Source organism: Macaca mulatta, chromosome 12, assembly GCF_049350105.2.
Source record: "Macaca mulatta isolate MMU2019108-1 chromosome 12, T2T-MMU8v2.0, whole genome shotgun sequence".
Classification (NCBI taxonomy): Eukaryota; Metazoa; Chordata; class Mammalia; order Primates; family Cercopithecidae; genus Macaca; species Macaca mulatta.
In genome coordinates, this window is record NC_133417.1 from 45,403,850 (window position 1) to 45,419,289 (window position 15,440).

Genomic DNA, 15,440 nt, shown 5'->3' on the forward strand with positions numbered 1-15,440 from the left:
TGGAAAATTAATTTCTTGAAGGCAAAATTGATTAACTCTACTATAATATAAAATTGTATAAACAAAAGTTTAAGATTTACAGTAAATTTTTAAAATTTTTATCTTGTTTGAAATCACATTTATAAAAAGACAATTTATTTCTCAATCTGTTAACCTATTTTAATAAAAATATCTTTGGTCCTAACAATAAAAAGACATCTGTAGGGAATTCTACTAGATTAACTTTCATAAGTTGAACGAAAAAAATAAGAATCTTTGGCATTTTCAAAGATATTTTATAGAATATAAGATTACAATGTTCTCTTTCACTTAAAAAAGACAATTTTTATGAAAGTGAAAATTGTGTGTATTCAGTCTCATCTTAATTTTTCTCACCATTCCAAATTATTTAGAATTTCTGGAGTTAGATTAATCTTTATAAGAAAAATAGCTAGCAGAAAAAATAACTAAGCCTTTTCTATTTCTCTCAGGAAAATTTCTTTGCAGTTTTTCAAGTAACATAACAAATATTGATTATTTTATTTCTACTGTATACATCATAACTTTTTTCCCTCCCAGAAGTACATTTATTTTTACATGGTAAATTATCCTTTCTATCAAAATAAGATTTTTGCTTCAGTTAAATGTTATTACTCCCTTTTGAGTAGTTAGATACATTGTATTTGTTTTACTGCAAACATGCAAATTGGCCACAGTCCATAAGGTCTAAATTTAGCTTTTGTAAGCAACTTTCATTTCATTGCAGAATTTAGAGGATGATTTCTTGTCACGTTCTGCTTATGTTACAAGGAGAAGTAGGCTGCTGGATAGTTTTCCCCATTCTCTGAAACAGAGAAATCTATCAGCTCACATATTTTTGCAATGTGGTAGAAGCATCTTGTTGTACATAAAGCTTTTTACTCAGTTTGCCATCAACAAATTGTCATATATATGACATATATTTGTGTGCATAATATATACATGCATATAAATATACATATACATAAATATAAACACAATATGTAAAATATTTGGTTTGAACCTTTGCTTAAATCTTATATTTATGATTCTGGTCTCATCTTGAATGTTTGTACGAGTCATATTTCCATCAATAGATGTTTTATATTATTAACTAGCTTTTACATGTGTACATACTTAAAAACATCATAGCAATTCTGTCTGATAACATGCACATGCCTTGTGAAGTATTAAACACTTGTGTCTATTTTAACTTGAATTACCACTTCATTCTATAGTTTCTTGAGAAGACAAAAGGAAAACACTGGCATTTATAAGGTATTGATAAACAAGTATTTATGTATGAGGAATCTTTCAAGTTACTTAAAATAAGCATGGCTTAATATGTGTTTCTGGATGATGTTGTCTGCTACCAAAAGCAATTTCCAAATATGGTATGGCTGTGTGCTAATACAGGCATTTACAATAACATCAAACCTTATTTTTGATGTCATGTCACAAAGTATGTAATTGATATTCTATACATTTTATAATTTATTACGAAGTTTGTTATCACAGACATTAAATACACATGGAATAAACACAAATAAATCTACTTTGAAATGTATCACATAGAACACACACACACACACACACATAACGCACACACAGCCATGCATCAGTTAATGACAGGGATACTTTCTGAGAAATACTCTGTTAGGTGATTTGTCATTGTGTGAACATCATAGAGTGTATTTGTACAAACCTATATGGTATAGGCCATCATGCACCTAGGATATACGGTAGAGTCTATTGTTCCTAGGTTACAAACCTGTAGAGCATGTTACTGTACTGAATGCTGTAGGAAATTGTAACACAACGGTAAGTATTTATATATCTAAACATATTGCACCATATGTTTAAGAAAACGTACAGTAAAAATATGGTATTATAATTCTACAGGACCACCAGTGTATAAGCAGCACATTGTTGACCAAAACATCATTATATGGTACATAACTGTACATATGATAGAACTAAACAATTATTTATAATGCTATGACTTAAAATTTTAATTAGTTACCTGTAGTAATTCTAAAACACATTCCCTGATGTATTCAGGAAAGATTTCTATGTTAATTGTACACAAGTCATCAATAACATTTCTTTTCTGCTTCATTGGTCTTTAAAATATTTACTGCCAAAATTAATTATTTGATGCATGCTCATCTCATTAAAAGATGTACTGGCTCATTTGCTTTTTTTCTTTCTGACTGTAATATATTGTTTGTGAATGAGTTCATGTTCTCCTTTACAAGTTTAACCACTTCTTCTTAATACAATACTGGGTCTAAAAAAATTTATATATATATTACTTTCTTGGTGTTTCAAGTTTTTATCTCTAATTTTTGCAGGGAGGAATTGATTGTTGTGGTTCTTAGGTTATGTCTATATACAGTAAAATCCTAACCAACCTAACCATGTAGCTAAGTTAATAATACCAGAAATTCAGAACTTAAAAACTGCAAATTGGTTGTTTAGTTGAATTTACTATTAGATAGAACTGGCTTGTCATAGCATGCTAAAGCTGGCAGGAACAATGGCCCAACACCTTTGCCATACACAAATTCTCTACCATCCTTTAAAGAACGTCATTTAGCCACTGCAGAAACACTTTCATTGGTGATGTGTGAGCTGGTTCATTCCAATAAAAAGTGTACTAACATTAGAAACTTCTTCCTTGTATTGAACAGAATCTGCTTTCCAACTCTTAATTCCAATCTTTTAAGCAACCCAGATTAAGTATGTTCCCTATTATACTACTTCATATACAGTTATGTGAATACAGCTAGTAAATTGTCTTTGCTCTAAGCAAAACTTCTTCTGAAGACGTGCTCCAGACTCTAATGCTTCTGGATACACAAATTTGGATACACTCCAATTCGTCATGGTTTCTCTTGATAAAATGCCATGTTCATACACGTGCACAGTACCCCCAGGCAGAGCTCGGCAGAATAAAATCTAACCTCTGTAATGGTCCTAATTTTCATTAGGCTGTCTCTGTTGTTTATAGTAGTTATGTCCTACTGAAGATTCATACAGAGTTGTTGCTCTGTTAAAAACACTAATTTTCAAAGGAATTGCTCTTAATGAGGTTTTCCCATACTTACAAAATTGATTTTAACCTAACACACAACTTTACATTTCAACATGGTGTTAGTTTTGTCCACCATCCCAACATGCTGAAACCAAGATGGTTTTAGAAGTTATTTCTGTCCATCGATTCTGTCAGCGAATCACTCTTTTCAGGGAAATGGTACTTACAAAATCTATTTGGATATTACATATGGTTTATTTTTAGTGTATTTACACTAAGTCCTAATAATTCATGTTTTATGTTTTTTTCCCTTCTTGTTTGTATAAAAAATATTCTATTCTCTAGTGTTGCAGTAAATGATTAGCCCATTCCACTTCGAAGACATACTGGAGAGAGAATGAGGGAAGAAATGGAAACTTAAGAGTTAAATACATATTTATACAGTTATTAACACAGCAGTATTGTCTCTGACCACTAGTCGCACCTGGCTTATTTATTTTCTTTATGCCCTGAATATGTTGAAAAATACTTTAATTTTATTTTTGTCTCCTTAACTATATTCTCACAACTTTCATGTCACGCTACTAGTACGGTATCTTTATATAGATACTCTCCATTTAATTAGTTTTATTATTATGATGGCTTTTAACTTGTTCATTTACATTACATTAAATAGTTTTCTTGACCTCAAATTCTAACATATCACATGTTTTGCTACTTTTGATGAGTACCTACCTTATAACTGATTGGAAGGTCTTGACAGTCTTGAGAACATCCACTGACTTTCTTACTCAAACATTCATTTATATGGCAGTTTCTCTCATCTGAACCATCGCCACAGTCATCCTTATTGTTGCAAAGACCTCCACTGGGAATGCACCTGCCATTTTTGCACATAAAAAATGAACTGTTGCATGACTGTTCTGGAAAACAAACAAACAAACAAATGGAACATAAAGGGCATGCCATTGTTTTATACTACAATTGTTGAAAACATTCACAAATATGATAAACATGTGTCAAAAATCATAATAAAGTATATATAAAATGCTTTACATATTCAGTATAATATTTTATAAAGTTCAGAAAACCAAGGGCAAACTGCACTTTCATGTTCAACACTTATTGCAAATACAGCTTGACCATGAAAATTAATTATCAAAATAAACCTCCATAGTAAAATTAATGAACTATTTCTGCCTCCTCTATTTTGTGAAGAATGAGTTCAAAAGCATAATGATAGTTTGACAATTCCCTCAAGCCATAGGTCTCTGAGAAATTATATGTCACTAAAAATTAAGAATCTAGAATAGGTAGATATTCCTAAATTCTTTTCTTCCTAGAAATATAACATTGACATTTTGAAGTCAGGGTATAAAACAGACATCAGTGGTGAATAATAGGTGTTCCAAATATAGCTATGGAAAATAGCCGGATGACTTGAACAATACTCATCATGATACACGCTAAAAGAAAGCCTATTATCATGTAAAGTCCATGAGAAAAAAGTTATTGAATATATTCTATAATATATTATTACATATATAGTATTTGGAATAGAGAAGTGATAAATAGACCAAGTTTTTAATATATGTATACTCAAATGATATGCAATTTGTTTCATTTTGCCTAATTATTTATAATACAGACACCTTTTCAGTAAATTTTAACTTTTTTGCATTTGAATTTTCAAATAGGCCAATACAGTGAAATTATTCTCATATAAACTCATATATTAAGATATAATGAATTTTTGGCAGTGGGGAAGACAGGATGGTGAATTCAGCAGTACCACTGCCTCAAATCTTTATATTTCTGACACAGACTTAAATTTCCAAAACTAGTTTCCCACATAGTCAATTACTAGTACCCTGCATGGTGTCACGAGATACATCACATGCTTAATAATTTGCATTTTCTTTCATTGAATACTATACTAGACAGAAAATAACAATTTTTCCACTGAAAACACTTTAGAATAAACCTGGTATTGTATCTATTTCTATACCTGCACTTTTACACTTTGGATTTAAAGGTGCTTCATCAGAATGGTCAGGACAGTCAAAGTCTCCATCACACTGCCATTGAGTATTTAGAAGACACCGCCCATCAGCACAACTAAATTCTTCTGTACCACACTGTCGGTATCCTAGAGACAGAGAAAAAACATTTGACTAATTCATATAACCAATACTAATTGAAATGTCATCTCCTCAATGCACACTACATCTGATTAATGTGGATTACCCTTGTCTCCTATGAGAAATGTTTCTCATTTCTTTCTGTAACAGTGGTTATGGTTGCAAGAGATATTTGTGGTTTGGAAGTAGAACTATGGTTCAAAAACTCAAGTTGGAAACAGACATTCTTATTATTTCAAGGTGAAGAAACAAGAAAGTGACCCTTGACTATACCATTTCTCTTCACCTATCATCTAGATCTTAATAATATCTCTTAGAATGGAAAATGAAAATGAAAGCTATTAGAATTAGCTTGGTTAGGTATAATACGAGAGCATATGAGCTATAATTCTGAGCTATAATGATAATTCTCAGAAGCTCTGATATCATGTTTATGTTTAGAAAGCAGTATTCAATGTGTAAAAACATTGTTAAAATGAGAAAAATTTAAAAGTCAATTTTAGAGCAATAAGAACAAAAACTATTATAATTATCCTATATATCGCTTCTTAGGGTCATTAAAACCTTTATTCAAATTATAAAAAAAATCATTTGTGAAAAGTTCATATCTATGTCTATTTGTAAGTACAACTTATTTGATTTTCAACATTGTTTTATAATGAATTTTTTCTAAGTTTGTCAACAATAAAAACAGTTATTCCTAGTAGAACTTTCTGATAAATCTGGGTAAATTCTCTGTTTTAAGTGGGAAGGGGTAAGATTTTTATGGCTTAAGAAATAAATACAATTCCAACAGAACATATACTTAATAATGAGTATTTAATTTAAATTGTTTTCATATTGGAATGGTTAAACTAGATAGTTTAATAGCCTCAGCTTCCCTAGCATTTCTTCCCTCTCTCTCCTCCTTCACCAGCTCCTTCTTCTCATTTAATAAATACACTGAAGTCTTGTCCAGTCTAATAACAATAAAAATCTATCCATACACCTCTTACCAGCCCATTTCTTGTCTCTTTATTGCCCAATCTTGCTTCCACTTACTTGCCTGCAGTTCATCTCTAATCAATCAACATTTCATTTCTGTGACCTCTATCTTCTGAAATTCCTCTTAGAGATAACAAACACCAAGTGCCAAGAGTCAAATTCTGGATCTTGGCCTCCTATTTACTTTACCTTTTTGCAGCATTTTATGTTTCTGACCACACTACCTTAGAAAGAGTTTCCTGACTTAATGATATTCACAGTCTACCTTCCTTGGCTTCTTTACAACTTTGATCTTGCTGTTCCCTTATTTTCCTTCTGTATGAAGTCCTCTCCTGTTCCACTCTAAAATGTTGCCAGTGAAGCCCTAACTTCAATATTCGGTCTTTATTTTCATGCCACCTTTAGGCTGATGGACAGAAAGTTAATATTACTTGTCCTCGTTGTACTTCTGATCTAGAATTAAATTATCACACACTCACTATATAGCTTTATGTGATTGATTAACACCTCATATTCAAAATGTCCACAATAAAGTCTTTATTACATCTCACATCTTATTGACAAAATTAACCCTTAACCTCTTGTATCCCAACACTCATTAATAGCAGCAATCACCAAGTCATCCAAGCTAGAAATTCCCTTTTATCCTCCATGTCCTACTGTAAATGAAGTCTGACACATTCTGTACCTTCCACTCCACCATTCTCAACCTGGTTCAAAACCACGTCATTAATCATCAGAACTATCACAATAACCTCCTATCTAGTTTATTTCCCTCTATGACTCCTTTGCTCCGTGGCAGTATTTCTCCCACTCTGGTGAAAAAATGTGGTTCTAAAACAAAAATGTGACTGTAACATTTCATTCTCTTGTGTCAAAATGTGCAATGGCCTCTGAGAGACAAAATAATTAAATACAAATTCTCTGACACTGTATTTCAGCCTTTTTCAAATCTAACTTCAACTTTTTAAACTTCCACTTAATTAACAGAAGACTAATTGCTATTCCTCACTCATCTCAATTTACAGTCTTTGTAAACACATATAGAATTTACTGTTCCTGAAACTGCTCTAAGAACTTTAAAAATATAAATTTATTTAATTCTCTGAACAGTCCTAACATTTAAGCCTTGTTATTAAGCACATTTTACAGATGGAAAACTGAGGCCCAGGGAAGTGAAGTGACCTTTTCAAGGTCACATAGCTGTTAAGTGGAAGATCCAGGACTTGAACCCAGACTCTCCAGCTCTGGGTTTCATGCTATTAACCACCACACCATGCTCTCTAGCATTACATAGGATTTCCTCTTACTAACATTCCCTGCTTCTATTCTTTAGTGCCTCCCTCAAGAACTATTCTTCTCAGCTCTGATCTCATTGTGATTCTCATTTCTATTTGACATAATATGTTATTGTACTACATTAAATTTCTGTTTTTTCCATTTGTCTGTGACTTTTCCAAGTGGGGCCTCTCTGTCTCATTCATCTCTGTATCAACCAAATATAATGTCTAGCAGAGGGGAGGTATTCAATCGGATATAACTCTGCTTCAGATTTATATCTTGTGCTATGATGTAGCCTTAAAAATATCACATCAAATGTATGACTTCATGCTGAAATAATCATAAAAACTGATACCCACTAATTTTAGTGAGGTTCATATCAAAGGCCAAGGCTATAGACACTGCACAGGGAGGACAAAGGAAGGCACTAAATCTGTTGCCTTCTCTGAGCATATATAAAGTTCACAGCTTTTCATTGCATACATTTGTTCATGTTTACGCATTCAAATATTTTACAAAAACATTATGTTCACATTAGAGTTCAACTGAGCATTTTTAATATATTGATGTTATCATTAAAGTTATATGTTGTATAGATATTATATATAACATGTAGAAAAATATATGTAAAGGCAATATACATTTCATGATAATATTAAATTTTATCAAATCATTGAATACATCAAAAGATAAATAGTAGAAAATATTAAGTATCTGGTTTTTCTGATAATTCTGAATTACATTGTTTTTTTACTCAAATATTTAATTTGGCTATACAACTGAACAAGCCAGCAATATACTGTCTTCAGATTTCAAGTATTTCAAAATATATTAAACTAAAGATTTTTTTTAAATGTATTTATTTTGAGATGGAGTCTCACTCTGTCACCCAGGCTGGAGTGCAGTGGCATAATCTCAGCTCACTGCGACCTCCACTTCCTGGGTACAAGCAATTCTCCTGCCTCAGCCTCCGGAGTAGCTGGGACTACAGGCTAGTGCCACCATGCCGAACTAATTTTTGTATTTTTGGTAGAGATGGGGTTTCACCATGTTGGCCAGGCTGGTCTCAAACTCCTGACCTCAGGTGATCCACCTGCCTCAGCCTTCCAAAGTGCTAGGACTACATGCATGAGCCACCACACCCGGCCCAAAGACATTTTTATAAACATTTTCCAATATACTGATGCAAATATACTGCAAACAGGTATGATTTCCAAATAAATGCATTATACTAGAGCTTAAATAAGTTATAGGTGCTGTGATTTTGTATTACTGAATTCACTGGCTCTTGATGACACTAAGAAATGTGTTTGTTTGTTGCTTTAGTTATTTATTTACATGCTACTTTTGAAAGACTCTTAGCCTAGGAATTTCCTTCATGAAGTTTTAGATGTACTTACCACACTGTGATGACTCATCAGAGCCATCTCCACAGTCGTCATCATGGTCACAAACAAATTGCTTGGGAATGCATACTTTATTATGGCACATGAAAGCATTTTCATCACATGTATTATTGGGAGCTAACAAAGACATCACAAAAAATAAAGTTAGATTAGCACATATTTTATCTTCTCCCATATTAGGAGCTTGGGAAATATGTAAAATCATATCCAATAACTCATAGTTACTGAGAAAAAGAAAACTTTGCATAATATTCAATACATCAGATGAGCTAATAATTGCATATGTATTTATATTAGAATGTCTGAATATAAATACACATAATTTAAGGATTTAGTATTCATGAATTCAACTATTCCAGAGTGACCCTGAATTCAAGCCATGTAGCTATTTTAAATTTGGTGAAGGATGAATTCAAATGTTCATATGTTAGAAAAAATATCTCAGCTAATAATATTCTGGGTTTTTTTTTAACTTATGCCTACAGTAATGCTGGTAAAGTAATAACAATGTTGCTACCTTGTGAAAAATAGACCTGCAAAGAACAATATTAATGTTCATAAAGGAAGTGTAAAGAAAACTGAGAAGGTTTAGAATGTTATTGTCTTTAAAAAAATAAAATAAAACTTTTTGATAACTTCCAGAGTGGGGTGTTGAATTAGGTAAAGGTAAGATCTTTGATGTCATCAGTCCCACCATAAGTACCACACAAATGAAATGGAATATTGACCCTTTAGGAATATTGATCCATGAAAGCAATGTTCCAACAAGTGGGAAAAATGGTTGATCCAAGTGATCAATAAAATTTCAGCAAAAATTCAAAAGAACATAACTAGTGCAGAGAAAGAAAAAAATTAATACCACATGCATAGAATAATAAGAGGTTTGCAAGGCTCATTCGAATATTTTCAGTAATCTTTGCTTATATTTAAAAGGTAAATGCTATGCAGGACTCAAGATTTGGGGTATTGCAAATAGCAATAATTTGCCATACGCTATTGTAGAATGCTGGAAAGAGAAAAGTTTTGCAGAAAGTGGCTGTGGCACTTATATTTGTATTCTTAAGGAAGCAATTTATCTTCTTGGTGCATTTGTTTCTTTATCTATTTAATAGGGATAAAAATATATCTGATAAATTTCTTATAAGGAATAGATAACGTATGTGAAGCAGATTTGGCTCATTTTAAGTATTTAATAAATGTCTAGGTGCTCTTTAAACTCCTATTTATATAATAATTATTTCCGGCAGATTCCTCAAAACAGTTCACTACAATATTGTGGGAATTCAATAATGCAAATAACAGCAACAATTACAATAATTGATATGTAACGCGGGTACTTGAAAAACTTAGGTGTCTTCCATTTCTCCATTCCATGTCTTAATAAGCACTTTTCTCCCCATGAAACACCTTTCTCCTTCTTTGTCCCTCAAGACTCAGATAATATCATCACTTTTTCTTGAAATCATTCCATGAGGCATTTTACATATTAGTAGGATATTTTACATAATATTTCTTTGTGATTGGAATAGTATATTTTATATACATCACTTTAACACTTAAGATACAGGTATTATCAATATTCTTTCCCATTGCCTGTAGCCCCCTCTCCCCAGACCGTCCCAGGCTCCATGAACCAATAAATCTCTCCCTTTATCTCAGAAATTATTGACATAGTGTAGGTAAAACATAAGGGTTTTTATAACATAATCAGGCACAATTTACTTTTAACAAAGAGTTTTTTAAAGTTGTATAGAAGCCACAGAGAAGTAGCATGAACAACTGCCTCTTGTAATCAGAGTAAAATTCTGATTTTACTAACTCCTCTTAACTTTGAACTGTATGCCAGCTTGGATAACTCAGGTGAATTACACCAATTCCAATACATGAATTAATCTTTAAAACACTGAGCAACAGTGACTTATTTGGCATTAACACTTTCAGATCACTTGAGTACAATTTGCTGCATTTTAACATAATTTACTTAATAGTACACATGTGGTCCAAAAGTGTTAATATGCCTCCCAGAGTGTTAACTTGCTACAATAGCAACAGCATACTGGGACCATCTGGATCCCTGAATTGACGCATAATCCTTTATTATGTAGCCCTCAGTGGCCCCATTGACCTTTACAGACACACATATCAGTTTCAAGATCAAAGTGAATTATTCTACAACAATAGTATGAGTTCTAGGCAAATAGGTCTGCCTCGAAGTTTTCTTTTTTCTTTTCTGCTTTAACTATTCCTCATGTACACGTGCACACACATGCACACGTGCACGCGCGCATACACACACACACACACACACTCTCTCTCTTACATTATGGCTTCAAATACAAAAGATGTGAAGGCAGGCCATTGGAGAGATGACTGGCAGAATTCATTTTAACAAGTGGAATTCGCAGCATTATTTCTGACAAGTTGCTCAGCCCAACAGATCCCCTATGTGACCTTGTGATCTGCATTCAAGTATGCAGTCCCTTCATCCTCCTGATCATGCAAAGGAATTCATCTAAAAGTTTACTGTTGAGTAATACCCTGAAAATTTCCTGAGGTGACTTAGAGTCAGAAACTTAGTAAATTGTCTGACCTCCAAAGGTGCTCTTCTGATCCCTCAGCTTCATTCGGCTATATCCATACTATTTTTACACGACCCAAGGGTTAATACCCTATCCTTAGGACTAATAGGTGTTTACTGACCTCCTGATCAGTAGTTATTTAGGATCAGAGAAGTCATTCCCAGAGTTTCTATAATAGACAATCTAAAAGCCTTCAGGAGGGATGGTGGTGGAGGACGCAAAAGAGAAAGTACCAAACCTACTGTACTAGTACACATAAAGTGCGGTTACATTAGCTGAGAAGTGAAATGATAAGTCTGTGTTTATCAAAATGGTTTTAAAATGGGTAATCTGACTGCGCATGTTTGAAACATTGAACAGTAGTTAAAGAGGTTGCAGAACTACTGTGTTAACAACATCCCACCTGATTAAGTCCAGTACTACCTACGGGCCCAGGAATTGGGAAAGCAATGGGAAATGTGCTACGGCAAATACTACAAAAACAAACACCCAAAGATACTGTAGCAGTTTTCTTTGACATGCAGCCCTGGCCAGTGTTCATACCGCAGCCTGCTGTGGAAAGCTCATCGCTTCCATTTGGACAGTCCCTTTCACCATCACAAAGCCAATGTCGGGGCACGCAGGCATGAGAGCCCTGGCAGCTGAACATATCAGCAGCACAGGTTACGGCACCTGAAACGCAAAAACATAATGCCATTAAGACCACTGTGTGTCCACTGGAAAACGTCTACCATTTACATTTTCTGTAGTAAGGGGGGAGGCAGAAGAATGTTGCTTATAAAGAGGCGATCGTAGTTATTGGGAATCATTAAACATCATTCTTCCCGTGTAGTCGTCTACACATTTTTATCTAAGAAGGTATTATTTCCTAGCTATAGTGTTATATTTCTTAAAGCTACATGGCAGAAAATAATGTATTTTATCCTTGTAAAATGTGGCAAAGCATAGAAATATCATAGAATTGTGAATACACTGAGATAACATTTCTAAAAGACTGAAACTAGAAAAATAACAGTAATTGAAATAATGCTATTTTTATTGCTTAATATGTGCTAAGCACTTAACATATTAACTCATTTAATCCATACAATAAGCCCAACCCATAGAACTATTATTAGTATGTTTTTACAGAAAAGAAAACCAAGGCTCGGAGAAGTTGAAAAGCTTGCAGAAAGTCACAAGTTTCACATGATTCCCCATGCTGCACTGGGAGTCCAGAACCCGCTGAATCCTAAGCACCATCTTTTGACCACTCACGTCATTATTATTACTCTCTATCCTGTAGTACCAAAAGAATAAATGTATGCACATTCTATTTTTTCATGCAAAATAATTGGAATCTACCTTTGCTCTACCATTGCAATGTTTCTTTATTTGCATGATAATGTCTTTCAAAAAAATGCTTGTTGATTTGGACTCTTAAGTACAAAATGTTCCTCTTTCCTTCCATTTATGATCATAGGGTGGCCATATGTCAAATGACCCTCTCTCCTGATGTTTTCCTAGTCCCTGTGCAGTTATATACAATGAACGTTTTGAATGTTCTGTTTGTTTATAAAAGTACCTGAGTGAATCCTAAATCTCTTTTTTTAAAAAAATTGTACTTTCTTATGACCCAAAGTTATCCAGAATAGACGCTAAAAAAGAAACTTGTTGAATTGTTGAAAATAGAATATTATCTCCAGGAGGGAAATATAAGTGACTAGATGAAAAATATTTGTTTCTAACAATTGAAAGCAGTAGCCAATGTGTTTTAATTGGATTATCATTTATCCTCTTACTTTTCAGCCAGAGTTGTTAGGAGCAGAAAATTCTTTTTGAGGTAATGTTTTCAATATGGTAAGCAGTGGGGTATCACAATACAATCCTCGAGGAGTCTTTTGCAACATTAACATACCTGTTCTGGACATATACCTTACCTGAAGGAAAGGATGAAGTGTGAATGTTGACAAATCCCCCAGTAATCTAGATTTGCTTATTTAATTGAGGATCTATTTAATAGAACGGAGTTTAGCATGTATATAATACTGGAAGAAGTTAGAAAATAATCTATTAAATAAAGGTACTTTCATTTAAAAATGATTTTGTTTGCTAACTAGTATGTCTTTAGTATTTTCTATATTAAAATTCTCTTTCCACAGAAAATATTTTTATATTATTCCTCCTTATCTATCCTTTTTAAGCTTGTCGTGAAAACATAAAGTGTCCTTTTTACTATTATATTCTCAATTCAATACTTTGTATAACATTTTTACTGTTTAGCTTGAGATTTTTGTAACTGCATTTTTTTCTCTTAAGGAAGTTTTGATAAATGTAAAATTTCTTGTCTACTGCCATATTATCACTTTAATTTGTTCTCAAGGCAGTCTGATAGAAAGAGCCCTTATTTGGCAGTGGAGAAATCTAATTCTGTATGACCTTGGTGAAGACTAGCGCCTGAATTACCCTATCTTTAAAATGATGGGTATGACTGGATAATTACCAAGATACTCCAGCTATAAAATGGCATAAGGCTCTTTGTAGCTAATTTTCTGGCTCCCTTGATAGTATTCAACAGATTTTGTGTTAAGAACATGCCAAAACATCATAGTCAATTGGGAAGAAAATGGCCCAAAGAAAAAATTCATGACTTTATTTCATAGTTGCCACTGCCATCTGGAGACATATTGCCTTCCTCAGGGAAAAGAATCCCTAGGGAGAAGAAAGACATGTTGATAAATTCCACTAGATCCATCTTGCACGCCCACTCGGATAATATTTGATTGATAAGAGTCACTATCCTATTTAATATTTCGGAACCTGAATTCTGCTCATACCTCTGTCACACTTAATTATCTGAGTGACCTCAGGCAAATTTATTAATTTCTGTGAGTTTCTCTTTTTTCATCTCTCAAAAGATGGAAATAAACTAGACCATGGTTTTCAAAATGGACCCTCAATATTCCAGATCAGAATCACTCTATGCATATCAATAAAGAACGTGTTTACATCCTGTATCAGAATATTTTGAATTGGAAATTGGGAAACTACATTTTTAACACACTTCTGAGAAGGATCTTTTGCACCCCAAAGGTTGAAAACAAGTGAGATACATTATTTATAAAATTATTTTCCTGTTCTAAAATATGAGGTTCAGTTCATTGACAGATGATTGGTCTAAAGCAGTATTTTCTTTATGTGTCTCAAGCTTGGTAGTTAGTACATAAAATATAGCTCATAATTAAAGCAAATTAGCTCAGTATTTTGATTGCAGGTAAACATGTCCATTTTCTTATTAGTCTTTAATAAAAAAGCATTATTAGGACACTGGCAATACTTTGACAAAGAAATGAGGCAGGAGAAATAAAATCAGAAAAACCTCATAAATATAGTGTGCATTGGTTATGTTAGATGATCATACTAGGTATATAGTTATATAGGGATAAATCTTTTTGTATCCAATTAATAGGTAAGGAATCATCAAAATAAGGAATAAAACGAAGCGGTCTACGATTACACAGCTTGCAAATGCAGATGTGGGAGAACTCACCTCTACACGACTTTAGAGATTTTTGCCCCTATAATATTGTGTCCATTCAGAAAGTGCAGTGTTATCAATGGGGCCCATTTAGTGCAGAGGTTAACAAAAGTCAAAGGTAAGATAATTTTAGAGATTGAAACCGTGTTCATCCTATTGTAAGTAGGTAATTATTTTATTAAAATTATTTTTAAAAATAATAGCAAAGAGAAACAGACTGTCAGACATCTAATTGGCTACTGACTTTTTTTCTTTCATAGCTTTTTGATAGTGATCTTTCTATTTGTCGATGGCATAACTGTAGATTGTTTCAGCTGTGTAAGTAAAAAGTAGATTTTGAGTGACTTAAATACAAGAAAATAAATCGCCTGCTTTCAAGAATATCTCCAATTTCATATTGTTTACAAAGAACTTCAGTTTAGCTTGAATACTATAAAATACTACCTTTCTCCATGTTTGTGACAGAAAGAGCAGTCCACAAACCCTGAAGTTTAAAAG

General features: G+C 33.1%; 1 protein-coding gene across 1 annotated transcript in view; it reads right to left on the bottom strand.

Moving 5' to 3' along the window:
• LRP1B (LDL receptor related protein 1B) overlaps positions 1–15,440 on the bottom strand; it is a 374,764-nt gene that overhangs the window by 271,945 nt on the left and 87,379 nt on the right. Inside the window, exons 11-14 of the mRNA XM_077956546.1 lie at positions 11,969–12,097; positions 8,841–8,963; positions 5,043–5,183; positions 3,770–3,957 (exon numbers count right to left, since the gene is read on the bottom strand). Coding sequence (XP_077812672.1) covers positions 3,770–3,957; positions 5,043–5,183; positions 8,841–8,963; positions 11,969–12,097 — 581 coding nt within the window. The remainder of the gene's footprint in view (positions 1–3,769; positions 3,958–5,042; positions 5,184–8,840; positions 8,964–11,968; positions 12,098–15,440) is intronic.